This window comes from Catharus ustulatus, chromosome 21, assembly GCF_009819885.2.
Source record: "Catharus ustulatus isolate bCatUst1 chromosome 21, bCatUst1.pri.v2, whole genome shotgun sequence".
Classification (NCBI taxonomy): Eukaryota; Metazoa; Chordata; class Aves; order Passeriformes; family Turdidae; genus Catharus; species Catharus ustulatus.
The window spans coordinates 6,665,415-6,684,215 of record NC_046241.1 but is presented as its reverse complement, the minus strand read 5'-3'; the positions used below and the strand labels follow the sequence as shown (position 1 = coordinate 6,684,215).

General features: G+C 53.3%; 1 protein-coding gene across 2 annotated transcripts; it reads right to left on the bottom strand.

The window, feature by feature from the left end:
- Window positions 1-4,708: 4,708 nt before the first annotated feature.
- PLPP7 (phospholipid phosphatase 7 (inactive)) lies at window positions 4,709-18,764 on the bottom strand. 2 transcript variants are annotated; one of them, XM_033077825.2, is made up of 4 exons: window positions 18,303-18,764; window positions 17,988-18,169; window positions 16,835-17,307; window positions 4,709-5,566 (listed from the first exon to the last, which is right to left on the bottom strand). In XM_033077825.2, exons 3-4 carry the CDS (start codon window positions 17,283-17,285, stop codon window positions 5,202-5,204), a joined length of 816 nt encoding a protein of 271 aa, XP_032933716.1. In that variant the 5' UTR covers window positions 17,286-17,307; window positions 17,988-18,169; window positions 18,303-18,764; the 3' UTR covers window positions 4,709-5,201. The 2 variants fall into 2 exon arrangements, with proteins under 2 accessions (XP_032933716.1, XP_042635820.1); XM_042779886.1 differs by having other exon boundaries at window positions 17,988-18,764.
- Between the last annotated feature and the right edge of the window lie 37 nt (window positions 18,765-18,801).

Genomic DNA, 18,801 nt, shown 5'->3' with positions numbered 1-18,801 from the left:
CCAACCAACCAAACAAAAAATGCGAAAAGCAGCTATTTCCACTCAAATTCCCAGCCCCCCATTCTTCTTGTTATCACCCAGGGACAAAAGACCCCTGATCACAGACATGCTGGTTCAGGAAATGGCCTGAACTGGGGGCTGCAGAACAATTACTGGAGCAAATCCTGCCAGGAAGTGCTCTGAACCCACTCAGCCTCTACCCTCTGGACCTGCCACCTCCCTCCTGCCTCCCCTTCCAAGGCATCCTCATGGCATCCCTCCACATGCTCCTGTGTTTTGCTGATTCCCATTAATCTGTGTTTTATATAACCCCTGGCTTGTGCTGGACACAAAAGCGACGCATTACCGTGCTATTAATGCACAAGTCAAGGTTTAGGATTTAAAGCAAATAAACCCCCCCACACACAGCCAGGAGAAGCAATCCACGACAAACCAGTGCTGGCAGCTCCAAGGTGCAAATTGCAATGGAGGGAGGGCACCACACCCAGACACCAGAGGCTGATTCCTTAATCACCACTGCATTGAGTGTGTTTAGCTATTGCACAGCTCCTTGGCTGGAAGCAAACATCACCGAATGCCCAGAGCACTTTGGGCATCCATCATGAGCATCCATCATTTGAGCTCTCAGATTCTGTTCCCATTGCTTTTCGTTTAATTAATTTCTGCAGGTCTGGCTTACCAGCACTGATGGTCTTGCACAAAACTGCTGGAGCTGGGAGAAGAGAGGGAGTCCCAAGGGCTTGGGGATATTGGAGGGATGGAGACTCAGGGCAGTTTCTGGGGAATGAAAACCAGCTGCACCTGTTTGGAATTTGTTAGAAAAACTGGGCTAGATCCCTGTGCAAAGCCAACTCCCATCCTCCAGAGAAGCTCAGAGGATCCACAGGGTAATAAAGGGAAGAGCACTGGCATTTCTAATGGCTCTGAGCCCATAGGCTGGGCAGCAGCATCTGCTGCAGGATTCCCACACCACTCCCCAGAGCTCTGGAGCCTCCTGGGAGCTCCAGCCAATTTGTTCCAACACTGCAATTAGCGCTTCATCATGGCCAGACTGTGAACAAAGGCTGTAATACCACCCAACCTGCTAAGAACCAGGTATTTTCCAGGGAAAGCTCTTCTTTGGCAGGGCTGGGGGCCCCCAGACCATTCAGCATCTCCTTTCTGCAGCAGGGCTCCAGCACGGATCAGCCTCGCTCAGGCTGTGTGAGGTTAATGGATTTCAAGCGACTCCTGTGATTAACTTTCCCTAAATCTCCAATTCTTTCGTGCCTTCTATTTTTATAAAAAGAAAAGGGAGGGAGGCGGTATTTACAAGGGATTTCACTCAAATAATGAAATAAATGTGATCAGCCGAGGGACCTTTAATCCGCTTTGACTCCTGTGTCCTGGGGAATGAACGAGCACAGAGATCTTTGCTGCTCCGAGTCCCAGCGAGGCACGGAATGAAACAACCCCATCCCTGCCTGCCTGGGGGGCACAGCCCCAGCATCACCCCTAAATCAAGCACTGTATGCAGACACAGGCACATCAGTACTTGGGTCAACACCAGAGAAAAACACATTTTTGGTCAGGTGTTCCCCTCCTGCAGCCTCCATGTCCCTGTCTCTGCCTGAATTTGGTGTGCTGAGGCAAGAACTGGCCACATCTCTAACTCAGGTGACCAAAGCCACATAAAAGATATCATATGTGTTCATGTATCTATTGCAGCACCCTCTGGAATATATTCATTTGAAGGGGAGACACCATTCAATTTCCTTAAGCTTTGCCCAATTTAATAAACTTTTAGCCTGGAAATTACAGGGTCAATTATCACTTCAGTTAAAAATATTAACTGAAAACCATGCAGATGATTCCCCCTGACTGGAATGAAACCTTCAGAAGTGAGTTTGTGGCTGCCAGGGCTGTCCTGTGTGGCTTGGTGCTGCAGGGAGCAGTGTCAGAGCTGTGACAAGGGCTGGGGCTGCTGCACTGAGCTCAGACAAACCCTGTGTCTTTTCACCCCCCTCAGAAACAACCTGACTGAAGAAAAGGAGTGTGTTTGCCCAGGAAAACCCAGCCTGGGGTGAACTAGAGCCACACCTGTGCTACTGCTGGGAGACCTTGTGTGCCAGCCTTTCTAATTGTCCCCTCAATCCTCAAATCTGCCAACCCACCCTGCACCACCTCCTGCAGGTCCCTCCCTGCCAGCTGCCTCATCCTGGGAAGGACAGGGACAGGGAGTCACCCATGGGGGACAGAGGGGACCTGCCATGGCAGGGAGGGCAGCACTGATGTGGGAAAGGATTTGTCCTGCCTTCCTTTCAGCACAGCCCCAGCCACAAATGTACAAAACAGCTTGTCAGGAAAAAAAACACCAGCTTAGGCTGAGGAGAGGAGAACTGAACACCCCAGGCGTGATTGCCACATATGCCCAAAGACATAATCCTGATTTGCTACTTGCCCTGGCCCTGGCACCCTTTTTTTTTTTTTTTTAATAAATTAAAATCTCTTTTTGCTGCTGAGCATAATCAGCATTAGGGTGCGGGGAGGAGGGGCCTTTCACTGTCCCCTGCAGGATCACACAGAAATCACCACTACAGCAGCCTGGGACTCCCCCAGTGGCACCACGGAGTGCTGATGGCAGCAGTCCCCAACCCACACACTGCACTTGTCTCCTCCTGGCCATTTTCTTAATTAATGAGGTAGAAGAACTGAAAGGCAGAAGATGCCATGGTCAGGACTTCTTCATTCCTTCTGGTTGGACAGGTCTTGGCTTGGAAGCACCACTCCTCCTCCCCATCAGGCTGAGCCCTGTGTGGCTGAATTTGGGGAGCTGAAGGTTCAGGCAAAACACACCTGGACAATCCTTGAGGAGCTCAAACCACTTGGCATTTTGTCTCTCCACATCAGCACAGAGCAGCCCCAGTGTCCTGCTCCAGCTGCCAGGGACAGGGGACACAGCACCCACCATCCCTTGCTGTTGCTATAGAGACAGAAGCTGCTTTTCTCCCAGCGATGCTGGCTGTTTCTGAGCGGTACCTGCAGCGTGGCAGGCAGGGGGAGAGGGATCAGGGATGTCTTGGTTCTGCCAAACCTTTCCTGGTGCCCCTGTGCCCAAATCCACACTCATCTTGTGGGGGTGTCTCCCAAAACCTTCCCTTCTGCTGCTCAGGGCACTGAAGTGCTGTGGGAAGGAAGGGGCACAGGCTGGCAGGGGGCTGAGGAGCAAAATTCCCTGGAGAAACTCTGTGTGGGAAAAAGGCCCAGCCTGTGAATCCCCACTTACCCCTGGGAACTGCCCCAGCTCACCTCCCCCTGCTCTCCTGCCTTGTTTTGCTGGGATGAGAACAGCTCAGCTGATCTAACCCATCCTGGCAGCTTCTTCAGGCCATGCTCTCCTGATTACACCAGCAAAGATCAGGAGCAACTCCTACAAAGCCATTCTGCCACCCTGCATGTACCAAGAGAGGACAGCACAAGTGCAAGGAAACCTGGACCTGGTGACACAGCTGTAGAATCATCCAATCTATTTGTAGAGGTTCAGTGAATTCTGGAGCTACAAAGTGAGAGTTTCCCACAAAGCCTTGGGAGGAAAGCTCCCTGCTCCCTGTCCCTTCAGGAACCTGTCATCTCCAGCTAACACTGGTGCATCACCCACAGTCAGAGCTCAGAACGTGCTGCCATCCTTGCTAGGGATGAGGATCAGCTCTGCCACGTGTAATAATGCCTGGAAGGAAGAAAAAGCACCACAGCTCACTTATTCACAGAAATCTTTGCAGGAGAAGGAGGCTGGCAGAGGAAAACCCTGATGGGGGGTGGGGTAGCACATCCCTGCTCCCACACACAGCAGCAGGAGGGAAGCAGGACAGCACCCGCCACCCTCACTCTGCTGCTGCACCAGCCTGCAGGGACTGCCCTGAGCTCTCCCCTTTGCTCAGCACGCTCAGTGACAGCCCTTCCCAGGGGACAGCTCATCTGTGAGCTCCGTGGGAGGCTCGTGTTTGAGGGCCATGGATGCCCTCCTTACCCTGGCAGCACGGCAAGCCAGCAGCTCCCAGGGCTCTGCGCTGACATCCCAGCTGGAGACGCGCGCCAGGGATAGATTTTCTGTTTAGCTTCTTTTTATATTAATCATCAAAGAGCAACAAATGTCAGCAGCTTGCAACAGTCATTAGCTGAATGTCTTCTTCTCACCAGCCCCTGTAGGAAGAGGCTTCCGAACAGGCAGGGAGAGATGACAGCACAGGACTCAGCTCACTCCTCCCTGGCCTTGCAAGCCCAGGTTTATTTTGCTCACTCGGGATCCAGAGGAGGACAGGGATGACAGGATCCCTCCATTCTGCAGGGTTCATCCAGCCAGGGAAGGTGCTATGTCTGATAGTATCCATCACCTGCCAGACATCAAACTGTCTTCTAGAGACAGCTAAACCTCAGAGAACTGGCACATTCTGTTCCAGGCTTCAAGGAGGCCACTTGTCAATAATGGGAAGAAACAGCACCACGACAGGGCATCACGTGTCCCCTACCAGACCAAAAACTCCTCACACACCCTCACAGAACAGGTTTTCCTTCAGTGTCCTGAGCACCCATCTAGGTCGACCCCACCCAAAGCAAAAGTTTGCATCCCCTTGGGCAGCACCACTGCAGGACCTGCTCCATCCTGAATCCATATCTCAGCCACACTGGGCTTGTCTTCTCCCCTCCCTCATGATAAGAACCAAACAGGGCAGGATTTTCACGATTATTTATTATCTGTAAAGCACCAGCAGTGTCCTGACTCTGTACAAGACACAACTGCTGGGCTTACAAAAAGAAAAAAAAAAAAAAAAAGCACTGTGGCCAAAATAATTTATCCTCTAAAAAGTTCCCGAATGTGCTCTCAGGAAGCTCTCAGGCACTGCCCATCCTGAGGACATATCAAGGTGCCAGTGCGAACCACCTAAAGAAGGCAGACATGGAGCTCATTTCTCTCACCTGTAAAGCTTAATTAGGCTGCTGTCCAAACACAGCTTGAGAATATGGCCAAAACACAGGTATGGCCTTGATTGCTAAAACCCAATCCATTACAAGAATTATTTTTTTTTAAAGGTGGGGAAGCGACATTAAAAAACACCACTACTCATGGAAGTTACAACTGCTTCCAACAAACAACACGTAGAAAATACTGGGAGGAGCGGGGGCGGAACTCTCAAAGTATCTTCTAGTTTCCAAGTCCTCCACGTTCACCAGATGGATATCAACATCTGACACGTGTTGGATGACATCCATATCAACTCCACCAGCCTGAACTGCAGGTAGCCGAAAACAAAGCCCGAGAGAACATCCGTGATGTGGTGCCGTCCGATCATGACGCGCGAGAAGCCCACGCAGAGCGCCCAGAGCACCAGCAGGATGCGCAGGGGGATGGCCAGCACCAGGTGGTTGAGGAAGAACTTGGAGAGCATGGCCACCCTGCTGGCGTGGCCGGCGGGAAAGGCGTAGGTGTCCATGGTCAGGTAGTCCAAGAGGCCGGGGTTGATGTCGTACGGGCCCTTCCGCTTGGCCAGCTTCTGCAAACCTGCCACAATCATGATATCCAGGAGCAGGGCTGCACAACAGGAGACACAGAGAGACAGAAGAAGAGCTGAGGGTAATTTTCAAGGTGTGACATTAAAGGGTTGTCATTGTCGTTAAATAAAAAATTTGGGTTTGGTTCCGGCCAGATGTCCACGGTGCTGCTGCACACAACTCCCCCACCCTCAGGTCACCACCCAGAAGTTGATTAACCCTCCCAGTTTGCCCACAGAGGAGGCGAACACCACTGTCAGCATGTGGCAGAGGAGAGCCCCAAACCGCGGATGTGAACGACCCACCTGGGGAGGAAGAGAGCAACTGGCAAAGCTCAAATTGAAACTCTTTTGGCCCTCAAACCAGCACTAGCTGCTCCTGCTGCTGCCTCCACCTCGTGCTTCAGAAACCTCATGCAGCCTGGGGTCTGTGCCAGGGTGAGCAGGCTGCAGTGAGCTGGCTGCTGGAGGAAAGTGCCCCACAGCACTTTCTAATGTTGTCCCTTGTCCTCTCCCAAGCCCACCACCTCCTCCTGCCCAGAGCAGCCAGGGGATCTCGCCATGCTGACACATTTCACACCATGCTGACAGGTTTCACTGAGAAAGGAGCACCAGGAGCCAGTGAGTCAAGGGGAAAGCCACACAAGAAAAAAAGAAAAATGGGCTCCTGTGTTAGAAACAGCACCACGGTGTGTTGTGACATCCTCCTAGGTGTCCCCCACCCATCCTTCTTCCTTTGCCAAAGCATCAAACACCCACGAGCCATTTGTTTCTGCTCACCTCTTGCTCCCTGTGACTTTCTCCCTGCAAGTCACCCCACACAGCCCCTTCTCTGTGCTGGGGGTACCACACCTCCCAGCCCCAGCAAACCCAGGCTTGTGATGGCAAAACCTGCAGCTGCAGCTCCCTACACCAAAGCTCCTTTTCTCTTTAACAGCTTCAGGAGTGAAACCCATCAGCACTCACCTACATCAGCCTCCTCTTCAGCCCACCTGCTTCGTCCCAGCCGACAGGTACTGTCATTTCTATTTCCTAGCATCAATTTTATTCCTCTTTAATCCCCTCATCTGCTTTTCCCCAACCCTCCTAATTAGTCAGAGCGCTGATTTCAGCTCCCTGCAGCAATGACAAGGACATATCTGCCATCATGAGCACAGCCTGCTCCCCTGGCAGGAATGCCAGGGGCCAGCTGTTTGGTTCCCAGCCCTGGTAAAGACATTCCTTGAGAGCTGACAGGGCTTCAGGAGCATGGATGGGAGAGTGGTGGGGATGGGAAATGAGACAGCACACGGGAGGCAGCTCCACCTGCCTGCTCAGCACCTGCAGGAGCTGGGAAGTGAGGAGCTGTCACAGCAGCTCTGCTCACCCACCTTCCCTGTGTGCCACCCCCAGCCCCAGCACTGCTTGGGGAAGGGGCTGGTATTTATCCTGGCCAAACCCTCTCCTTATGGGAGACTGCTTTTCTCCCTCATCTGCAGGGCAGCTGGCATGGGGAAGTGGGACAGCAGGACCTCCCTGGACAGGTCTCAGAGCTGGGGAGGGCAGATGGAGCAGAGGAAAAGATCTGGGTACCAGCTCCTCCCTGGCATGGACAGGAGCAGGAATCCAGGCTGGACACAGAAAGCAGGAGATTGACACAGAGCAAAGCTTCCTGAGTGGCACCTGAACAAAGGTGCATGTGGCAAGGGGTTGCAAGGAGGCTGGTCACACCACTGGGTTTAGGAGGACAAGAACAACCAGGGACTGCCCAGCTCCTGCTGGATGTGACTGGCAGGCAGGGAGAGGCCAGGAAGAGGTCAGCAGCCCACCAGGATCCCCCCACTCAGCACAGTGGTTGTCTGCAATTTGCTGATTTTTTTTTTTTTTTTTTTTTGACAGGCCAGCCATGGGGGAGAAAGGGAGGGAGGGATTTCAGACACAGGCTGTGGAGCCCTGGAGCACCCACTCACCCTGGCTCCCTGTTAAGGTCAAATGTTGCCAGCCCAGGCCTGGCTGCCTTGCTGTTCAGGGCTCTGCTCATGCTGGGCTTCCTAAATCACCCCCAGCCCAACTCCTCACCCCACTAAGTGACCCCCCCACAGCCTGATCCAGCAAAGTGCTTCAGGAGATGATTTTCAGAGCTCATCAGCTGCATTTCCCACCAGCCCCATCTGACCCTGGACAAGAACTGTGTGAAACTGAAGCTCCACGATGCTCTCTTGGGAACCCAGACTCATCAAATTCTCGGGAACCCAGAAGCATCAGAGAGATGATGCACCAGAGCTGCCAAGAGAAGACTCTGGCCCAAGCTGCTCTGCTGAAGTCAGCACCTATTGCATTGCTGAGAAGCCCAGCCAGGGCTCCAGAACAGTCTGGGCACCCCAACAAATCCCAGTGTCTCCTCCACAGTGTTCAAAAAATTCCCTAGAGCTCATTCCCCACCAAACCTGCCCATGGATCAGTAGCACAGATCAGTAGCACAAGTGCCATGTGCTTCAGCAATGCATGGTGTTCACCCTTGCCTGTCAGGATTTTGCACTGGCAATATATTTTCACGGTCAAAGGTGATGTCAGGGCAACTTGAGGGATGCAGGCCTGTGTGCATGGAGGTGTTCAGGGCATGGAGAACAAGCCAAAGAGCAGTTCTAATAATCCTTCCATTCAGAAGATGAATAAAATGGGCCTTCAGTACTGCTAGCTTTGATTTTCGTCAAATGATGCACAGAAAGCAAAAAGCCTCGTTTGCCCACATTTCAAGATCAGAAGGCATGACAGCATTAAAAACAGGGGTTAATTTACTGTTAAAAGGAAAAAAACCAGCAAAGATCCCCCTGTCTGGTGCTTCTTCTGCCACTTCCCCTTGCACTTTCCATTCCTTTCATGGAGATTTCTTTATCAAACAGCCCCAGAAGCCCCCCTGAGGCATGGGGGGTCCCACTGCCCTCTCCCATCTCTGGGTCTGCTGTTCCCCTTCCCTCTGGCAGGGTGAATCAGCACTGCTGCCACTGGTGCTGCCAAGGGCCCATCCTCCAGGAACAGATACAGAAAGTGCCACTGCCCATCCTCCAGGAACAGAGACACAGTGGCACTGCCCATCCTCCAGGAACAGGTACAGAAAGTGCCACTGCCCATCCTCCAGGAACAGAGACACAGTGCCACTGCCCATCCTCCAGGAACAGACACACAGTGCCACTGCCCAGCAGCCCCCTGCCCAGCCCTATTCCCTTGCCATGCCATGACCTACACACCTCCTTGGACCTTGGCTCGCTTCCTTCCTCCCCTCAATGCACATCAACCCCTCCCTCCTCAGGTGGGCACAGCACCAGCAGGTAAGGGGTTAATTTTACCCCAGGTCCCCTCGGTGCCCCAGCTGCAGGTGGGTGTCTCTGCACTGGGGACTGCTCCTGCTGTTGAACCCCAAGCCCCTGAGCTTTGCACCTGCAAATCAGCAGCACCACCTTGGCTCTGACCTTCCCTGGTACAGAGCCTGCAAATCCTGCAGGCTGACCCGACTGGGGGCTGGAGCAAGCACAGCCCCAGGAGAGCCCACGGAAAGGAGCCTGCAGCTGCTGCACCAGCCTGCACTGGCTGCTCTCTGGGGACCCTCGGGGCTGTCAAAAGCACAGCAGGGATGGCAGAGTGCCATCTGACTGAGGCTGAGATGAGAGGATCGAGAAATTTTAATATGAAGCTTGTTTTTCATCGTGCTTCCTTCCCCCAGAGCCAGGTAGCATTGGATTTAAACCAGAGGCATCACTGGATGTAAAATCAAGGTAGTGCTGAATTTAAGAGCAAAAGAAGGATTAGCTCTGGCCCATTCTTGCTCCTTTCACATTTTTATGAAAAAGATCAGGAATTTCCCTGTTGACCTGGTGTTAAGGGAAACAATCCTTCAGATTTCCAATGCAAAACCATCCAATTCCCAAATCCTACATTAACATCTAAAACCTCCCTAAAACACAAAACCAAAGAGCAAGTCTTGTCTTGCCTGTGACAATTTTAGCATCAGAGATCACCTTGGCACTGTAAAAAGCCAACATCTGGCATCAGATGAGCTGAAAGTGAGCCCCCTGGGCAGGCATTTTTTATCTATTAATAAGCAAAGGAAAACAATTATCTGCCTTGCTGCTACCACCACAATTTAGGAGCCCATTAGGAGCAGAGAGGAGCCCTGTGCAGGCAGGGCACAAGGACAAACCTGAACCATTGTCAGCAGAACCAAACCAAACCCCAAAGCTTGTATTTAATACAATCAACACATTTGGATGTCTCCTGCCACCATGAGATCCTTCCTGTCCCTGAGGTGGCTGGAAGAGGCTGAGGATGGTGTGAGCACCCTTGGGGACACGGTCTGCTCCAGGTTGGAGCCAGGCAGTGTCTCCAGGGACGGGGGCAGATTCCAGCTGGGATGTTTATATAAACATGATATCAAAACCACAGCTGAAAAACAACCTGGGTGCAGTTCTAGGGGCAGGGGGGGAGGAAAAGAGGAGAAAGCCAAAAGAGCCCTTGGCCTCATCTGCAGTGAACTCTGGACAAATGCCACCAGTCCCAGGAAAGAGTTTCTTTAGCTCTATAACTAGAATTCATTATTTTTTCCCCTTTTTTTCTTTTTACTTATGTGCCCCCTCCTACTCCTTCTGAACTTCCCAAATCTCCTGGAGGCATTAGGCTCCCTGACCTGGAAAATGAGCTGTTTGCAGCCTCATCTCGTTGACATTAATGAAAGATGCAGGTTTCAAAAGGATCTTCACCCTCTCTCCAGTGGAGTCAGTGGCAGCTGGAAGAGGGCCACTCTGGGAATGAACCCCTCCATTCCATTTTGTTCCCCAAATGTGGCACTATAGGGTGGAAGAGCTGACAAAAAGCACAGATGGCATGACACACTGAAGAGCCAATGAATCAGGCATTCTGGTGTTTGGGGGGGGATATTTTTTGGCTGAACAAGCATCAGCGTGGGGTAAGTGGTCATGGGGAGGTGATAAAATGGTGGAAAGCAGAACTGTGCAATTAATTAAAATAAAAACCCACAGCAACTAAAAATAGCTTTGCTATATTCTAGATGATTAGAAGCAGCCCTGAGTGCAAACACAGGCTGCCTGGAGTTCTCCCCTTGGAAACACTGTGCCCTGGCAGCTGGGAAATTTGTACTCAGCATCAAACACTGAGCAGGGCTGCTTCACTGGGGGGAGATGCAGGCAAGAGGGGCAGCACAGTGAAAAGGGCTCGTGCTGCTGGGGGAAAGCAGCCCCAAGGATCATCTGCATCCCAGAAGGGCTGTGACAGCTTGAAATGCTCCTGTACCCCATGGCAGCAGCACAGGTACCATCAGCACAGCCCAGAACCACACACACAGCACCAGCAGCACTGTATGGGATGAGCTGGGGGAAGAAAAGTGCCTTGGGCTGAGGACCAGCAGGTCCCCACAAAGGTTGGGCTCCTTGCTTGGCCTCAGCGCTGTTTGGGCTTGGAGTCCCCACTGCTTCCAAAGAGGCAAAATGGAAAAAACAAAAATAAAATTAAAAAAAAAAGGGTCTGGTTCTGTGATGCTCAGAGGGTGCCCAACCATCACCCCTCACAGTGTGGACCCAGGTACATCTGCCAGCATTCCTGCATGGATGGAAATTGTTCTGATGGTTCTCTGTTCCAGGCTAAAACATGGAGGTTTCCTCAGAGTGGAGGAAAAAAGGAGATTTCACCTGATTTCACTCTCCCACCCCATCCTCCAGACCCTAGGGGCTCTCCCTGCCTGCTGCTCCTCCCAACAGCTCACCTCAGTCCCCACCTTCCTCTTCCCAGCCGCTGCTCCTGTCAAGGCGTGTTAGAGGCAGCCACACTCACCGTGTGCTGGGCTGTCCCTCCGGGCAGAGCCTGGCTCTGCTCCTGCAGCTCTGCTCCAACAGCCACTGTCCCCTCTGAGCCGCAGGCAGGGGCAATGGGAAGTTGTTCCCGGAGTGACAGACACAAGGATGACTCATTTCCCATGTTTATTCCCCCTCTTCCCATTCACAGCCCTCGCACTTCTTTTCTCCCTCGCTCTGCATTCAGGCTGGGAAGGTTTCGCTGTTGGCTCTGCGAGGGCTGGATTCCAGCTCGCTGCACACTCCCCAAGGGCTGCTCATGATGATTGCAGGGCTCAGCATCCCCAGCAGCCGGCCAGGACCTGAGCAAATCGGTGCTGCCTGGCACAGAGGGGCTGGTCAGACCTGGACACACCGTGGAAATGCCCCAGTGCCTGCCCAGAGGAGCCCCAGCCTGTCACCACTGTCCTTTATCCAAGGGGACACTGCAGCTGGCCAGCCTGCAGGGAGCAGGACACGTTCCTGTGGAGGAAGCAGGAGGAAGGGGGGCAGGGGGAGCTGGGCATTGCTGGCTGCTCAGAGATGCCTGAACTCATCAGCTGGGAAGGGATGAAGGCTGAGCACGGCACCCACCAAAGGATCACGGACTTGAGCTGCTGTATCTGGGCAGAACAGAGGCATATGAGCAGCCTGGAGCGATGAAGAGGAGTGTTCAATGCCAGGCTGGACCTGCTGCATGCAGGAGTGGGCATCTGCATTGTTCCCTCTGCCTGGCACCTTCCATGGGTCACTCATGCTGGGTTATTTTGCATTTAAATGTTTCCACCTCACTGGGCAGACGTGCTGCTGGCTCAGTGAGACCTTGGTGGGCTGGGAGGGGAGTGGGACAGTGGCTGAGCCCCCTCCATGTGCCAGGCTGTCCAAGGAGGGATGGTTCTGCAGGGAACCAGCTCCCAAACTGCTCTACCCATCCCTGATGGAATATCCAGGCCCTGCCTGGCTCAGAAAATCACAGCTCTCACAGTGGAAGAATGAAAGGGGAAAAAACAGACACATCTGGCCCCAAACCATCTCTGGGGCTCTGTGCTGAGCAAGCTGTGCTGCTTACAGACTGATCCATCTGCCAGGCAGCTCCCCGGCCTCTCTGCTGGGTCTGGGCTGCCCTGAGGCTGACAGGATCGCTGTCTGCACTGCCTGGGCATTTCATCTACCCCGTGACCTTTACCAGCAAGGGGCTGTACTGTCTGGATTTCCATCACACAGCTCCAAAGAGAAGCACGACAATACCTGAAGCACATCTGTATTGTTAGAACAGGGTCACTGGGGTCTCCAGGGGCTTGGTGAAGGCTTTTCTTCCTCTCCTTCCTTCCTAATCCACCAATTTCTTGCAAATCTGGTTCTGCCTGGAAGCTGCCAGGATGGGAGCACAGAGTTCTGACCATATATATGTATTTGTAATTTTCTTTCTTAGGGGGTCTGCAGGGAGTGTCCTTCAGAATATCATGGCTTGGATCCTGGTCAGAGTAATTTTGAAGGCTGGACACAGCAAGAACTTCCTCCTTGCTGACCTCCAGGAGTGGAGAAGCAGCCCTGGGCTCCCTCCTTTCCTCCTCCTGTGGCATTCACCCATCCCCAGCCTGACACTGCTCGATGACACATCCACGCCCCGAGGCAGTGCTGTACTTAATGGGATAAATGCTTAGTGACAGCACCAAAGAGCCATCCTGCCCCCTGAGCGGGATGCAGAGCCAGCTGGAGATGGCTGAGCACTGCCAGCAGTGTCAGGGACAGCAGCAAAGACAGCACAAGAGCTTCCCCTTCTCCCTTTTCCAGAGAGCCATGACCACAGCAGGACCAGCTACTGCTACTTCAAACACAATTTCATGTGCAAGGATGACCCAAGCAGGTGCCTCCCAACAGCAAAGGCGCCCAGCTGGATGGCAAATAACCAAACACAGCAGAGGTTTGGCTGTAAACACAAAAGAGGGGCCTCACTTTGGGTGGGCAACCATATTCCATCCCCAGTGACCACATTCCATCTCACTGCAGTGAGAAGGATCTGCAAGGACCATCAGCTTAACGAGATCAATCTGTTTAGCTTAATAAATAGGAGGTGAGGAAATTACTTGAGCACTATCCAAAATACTGAAAGGCAGGAGAGGTGCTGGCTGAAAGAGCTGTTCAGCTGGAGAGAGAAGGGTATGGAGATGCAATGAAGGGAAGAGTCCAGCTAAAAGCACTTGTGAGAATCCCAACCACTGCAATAATACAGAAATGGCTCTGACAAGTTCACCCTCACTTGTAACTGCACATCAGATTGAGTGTTTGGGTTTTTTTCCCTTAACAAATTGAACAGGATAAATTAAGGGATGTGCTACAGCCTGTATTTTGCCGTGGGTTAGATCGATGATCCAAATGTTCTTTGCTGGCTTTCCAGTCAATGAATCACTAAATTTGGATCCACCAGATGGATCAGAACCAGAAACTGAGGTACCACTGCCCCCAGGGTTTAATGGAATTTGTGTCTGGTTCTGAAGAAGATCTGGGCATTTTACTGAAAGTTTTATAACTCTTTCCCCCTGCAAGCCCAATTGCAAAGTTTAAATTATTGTCTAAGCACCTTAGTTTTCATTAAACCCTTGTGATTGCACAGAAAAGCTTGCATGGTCCTAAAAGACAAATAAAATTAACTTTAAAACTGCATGCATGGTCCTGGCAGACAAATAAAATTAACTTTATAACTGGGGGATATCCTGAGTTATGATTTTCTCAATTTACCCCAGGGGTTGTGGACCTTCTCCCTGACTTTTGCTCAGCCAGAGCTGATGATGCTGAGACAGTTTTCCTGAAAGCATGTCCTGGCAGAGGGATTTTTACAGTGGGCACAGATATCTGGTTTCTCCCATCTTTTCAGTAACAGGCTGTGTGTGCTTCTCTGGCTGTTTGGCATTTGCTGGGAAAGATTACTGTGAGAAGGGGAATCAATAAATTCCATCACAGATGACAGACACGGAGGGAAAACATTGCTTGGGGTTGCTAATCAGCATCTGCAGAGGGGATGGATGGAGCATCCCAGGGTCAGACCCCCTGACCTGAAATGCTCCCACATGTGCTGGCAAAGCCCTGGTGAGAGCTCCTCCTCCATCTGCAGTGGTGCTCCTGCCAGGTCCCCAGTCCCATTTCAGCAGTCTCCTCGCCTTGGAAGCCTGATTGCAAATCCTAAACAAGTGCTCTGTGATGGGCTGGCTCCCTGCCCAGAGACTGCATCAGAAATTCTGCTTGATGTACCAAACCCTCAGCAAGCCGGGGGAAGGGAGGAGAGCCTGGGGAGGTTTGGAAGGGGTGCCACACACAGCCCCAACTTCCCAGCTTCCCTCTTCCAGCAGGGAAACACCAGGAGCTTCCCTTCCCTTTGACCTGTGCCTGTCCAGGAGGGCTTTTCATCACATCCTGGTGGATTTAAGCACAGGAAAGCAGCAGCAAGAGGGATGCCAGATGCAGCAGTGGTGCCATGACCTTCCTGTCTACACAAGACCCCACTTTTCTTGGGACCTGTTGAGGTCCAGCAGCCCCAGGCTCCCTGCAGGCTCCTTCTCCACCAGCAGTGCAGATATCACGGCAGAAGCTACTCAGATACTCACAGTTTCTGACTGCAATCTTAAATATCAGCCCAAGGCCACTCACAGCAGAGATGTGCTCTGTGGGGTGACACAAGTCCTGCTGCAGCAGCTCTGAGGGCACCTTGACCAGTCCCACCAGCCAGTGCTGCCTTTTCAGAGGCTGCCAGACCTATGGAACTGGTCCTTCTCACCAATTAACCATCTCCTTTCTTGTCAGGGGGAGAGGAAGGGTGGCACTAGTGTGTCTAGGCAAGGATGCAAGACTCCAGAACCCCCAGTTTGTCCCTGGGCACCACGCTGGAGCTCAGGGGACCTGGAGATGTGGGGAGTGATGCAGGGATGAGCTCTGTCAGCCACCACTGCACAAAGTTAGAGCATGACCCCAAGGTGGCTTTGCATCTGGCTTCCTCATACGGCAACAGAAGGGTGAGAAAACCTTCCTTGTTTTTAAGCCAAAGGGGGCATTATCTCTTTGCAAGAACCTCAAATATTTTGCAGTCAAAGCGCTCGGTTTCCAGGCTCCAACCCCATCAGAGGCTCTTGGGTCAAGAGACATCTGGAAACTGTGCCTTGCTGTTAGTCACCTCCTATTTCATCCTCGTGCCCTTTCAAATGGATCCTCTCTTCCCAGCGAGGGGCTGACCCCGTGCCCAGGAGCCCCTGCAGGAACTGCTGACGCTGGCGGGCTCCGCATCACGCTGCTGCTATTCTGGCTCCTTCCCCACCACAGCCTCCCCCCAGGAGATGTCACAGCACGAGGACAGGCTCCTCCAAAGGCACAGGGGAGAAAAGGCAGCTACCACTGTGCTTTTCAAACCAGTCCAGCTCAGTCCTCACGCTCTCTGAAGGATGGACTTGTGTAAAATAACCCCCAGAACCCGGGGCCACGTTGCTGAGCTATCACGTCACGGTCAGCCCCTGTGGACAGGACGTCCCTTTCCTGTGGTGCCTGTGAAATAAAGTGTCCCTGCTGCCTCTCAAAATGCTCCCTGAGAAGAAAGTGTCTAAATCCAATGTTTTCAGTTACTTCTACCAATCAAAAGTGGGATTACTGAGGTTTTAGGGAGTGGGTCACAGCCAGAGGAGAGGGTAATTAGTCACAAGGAAAAATAGGATAACTGGACCCTGTGCCAAAGGCAGAGGAGCAAGAAGAGCAAGGTCCTCAGGTATTCATGGCCTGGGCAAGCTGGGGCCAGGATCTAAGGCAAGTCACAGCCAGAGCTCATCCTGGTCACTGGTGGGACATCAGGGTGGGATGGGCCCTGCACAGCGGAGAAGCCAAACCCTTCAGCACATCCCAATCTCCAGAAACAGGGACACTGACCACCACCATGCCAGGGAGAACCAGCAGGAGAGCCAGAGGCATCCCAGCCTGTCTACACAGCCTCTGGGTCAAATTAGCACATGGAAACGGGGACAGCAGCGAGAAAGGCACCCAAGGGAAGGAGGATGTGAGAGCAAACTGCAGCAGGGAAGGTGACAGGACTGGAGCAGGGTCTGGTCAAGAAGGTGGCAAGGGGATGGAAATAACATCCTCAGGAATTGATACAGGTATTATTTACGTTTTCCCCACCTATCAAACACCAAGGCAGATTAAATAAAATACATCACTGCTGGTATCCACCCTCCCACCACGGACACTCCCTCTGGACAGCCCTGCCCCATGCAGGACCAGGGGCCTGCCCCTGCTCCATGGCTGTCCCCAGCTCCATCCCTCTTAGACACCTTCTTGAGACACCCATCACCCACAGCACCTGGGACTAAGAGGGCCAACCAGTGCAGCCTTCACCCTAAAGGTCACTCCCTGCATCCCGACCACCTGGGAGCAGCCAGAGGAGGAGTCCCAGCGCTGCTGTCCCTTGTGACGAGGGCTGGCCTGTCAGGGCGGGCAGGGAGGTTTGGCACTCACCTAGCAGCAGGTTCATGAGGACCTCCTGGCCCGCCAGCGTGCTGCTCTTCACCAGGCAGATGAGCGTGCCTGCGATCCAGGGGATGCCGTGCCCCGTTATCCCCAGCAGGTTGATCATGGAGCGCGCCCCTCCCCAGGAGGAGGCTCTGTTGGCACACACCCCCAGCCTCTTGGACATGCAGATATCGATGGCCAGCAGCGAGTTGAAGGCGATTCCCTTGAAGGAGGGGTTGAGCTGCATGCAATCCTCCTCGGGCAGCTGCTGCGACTGCCTCCGCTCCTTGGGGCCGGCGCTCGGGCCACCGGCCGGCCCGGCCTGGCCACTCTGCTTCCTGCTGGAGCTCCTGCCCTCCTGGTTCCCCTTCAAGGGCTGGTTCAGGGACAGGAACTCAGCCCTGTTGAGGACATTGTTCCTGTCTCTGGCCCTGGACCGTGGCTGGGATGCTGGCATTGCAGTCTCTCTTTAACGCAACCTGCTTTGCAAATACCGGCAAGGAGAGAAATCCCTCTTGTCCCTGCAGGAAGCTTCCCCCACTCCCACCCTCACAAGCTGTGAATTTGGGAAGCTACAAAGGTTCCCCTCTGTTGCAGTTGCCCCCAGCACAGACTGCAGCTGTTAAATATAGAGTAAGGAATGCACATGGCTGTTTACTTCATGGGCCTAGCAAGCTTGGAAGGAAAATTAATGCCAGGCTTGGCAGCCACTCCAGTGCCAGGGAAGAAGGTTGGACAGCCAATAGATACGAAGAAGAGGAGGGAAAAACATTGTGCCAAAGGTTGGTTGCTTCTGGCCTGGTCTATTTAAATCTTCCAATTGCTTATTCCCCTGGGCTGCAAGGGAAACTGGGAAATGTAGTTCTTTTTGTGCTGCAATTCTCATTTCAGTACCAGAGCCAGAGCTGGCATCCCCCTCCTCAGGGCACCCTGTGAGGGGCTGTGCTGCCTGGCTCTGCAGCACCAGGACCAGGTGTTGCTCAGGCACTTCCCCCCAAGGGGCTCTCCCCCAAATCTTCCTGATTAATCTGTTCTTCAACCTCTCCCCCCAGCCTGGGCACCCCCCTCCTCCCTGGGGCACGGACACCTTTCAATCCCCACTAACCCCATCCTCCCTGCCCGCTCAGGATGCACCCCTGGAGCTCCTTCCATCACTCACCCCGTTCCTGGATGAAGGAGAAGCATCACCTGCCTGTCCCTGGATGAAGGAGAAGCATCACCTGCCTGCTGCTCAGCCGGGAAGGAGCTGCTGATGAATTCCCATCCTCCTGCCCCGGCGCTGTGCGTGGCCTCGATAGCGCACGTGTCGCTGCCGTGTCCCCCAGCACGGCACAGCCCGGGCTGGAAGCAGGGACAGGCACTGCTGTGTCCCCTGAAAGCAGCACAGCCACTGGCACAGAGGCAGGGACAGAAGGAAAGCTGTGCCAGGCCCTGAGGAGGACAGGGAGTACCTGCTGTCCCTCCTGTCACCCACCTGTGCTTCATCGCTGTCACCTCGCTGCAGCTGGGACCGACCCCTGAGACATCTCCGAGCATCCCCTGGGAGCATCCATGGGAGCCTGCAGCTCCAGCTCGCTGTCTGATCCATCAGCACAGTCCCTGAGCAGCAGCTGGGTGGATCTGAGCCTCCAGCACCCCTGGAGACACCATCCATCTCAGCTGGTGACAGCCCAGCCGAGCACCCTGAGCCAGCTCACCTGCACTGCCATCACCTTCCCTGCACCCTGGGCTCTCCTCACCACCCACAGGCTCCAGGAACAGGGTTATTCCTGTGCAAACAGGCTGGAAATCCCCTGTGGATGGAGAATTGGAAAAGATGGATATTACACTGAGGAGCAGAACAGCCACATCTCTTGGTGACATTTGTCTACACAACTGTCCAGATGCAGAGGTCAGTGGCTGCACAGGTAATCCTGGGAATTGGGCACCCAGGTGTCTTTAAAGGTTCTGTCCAAACTGCACTGGGGAGTTTA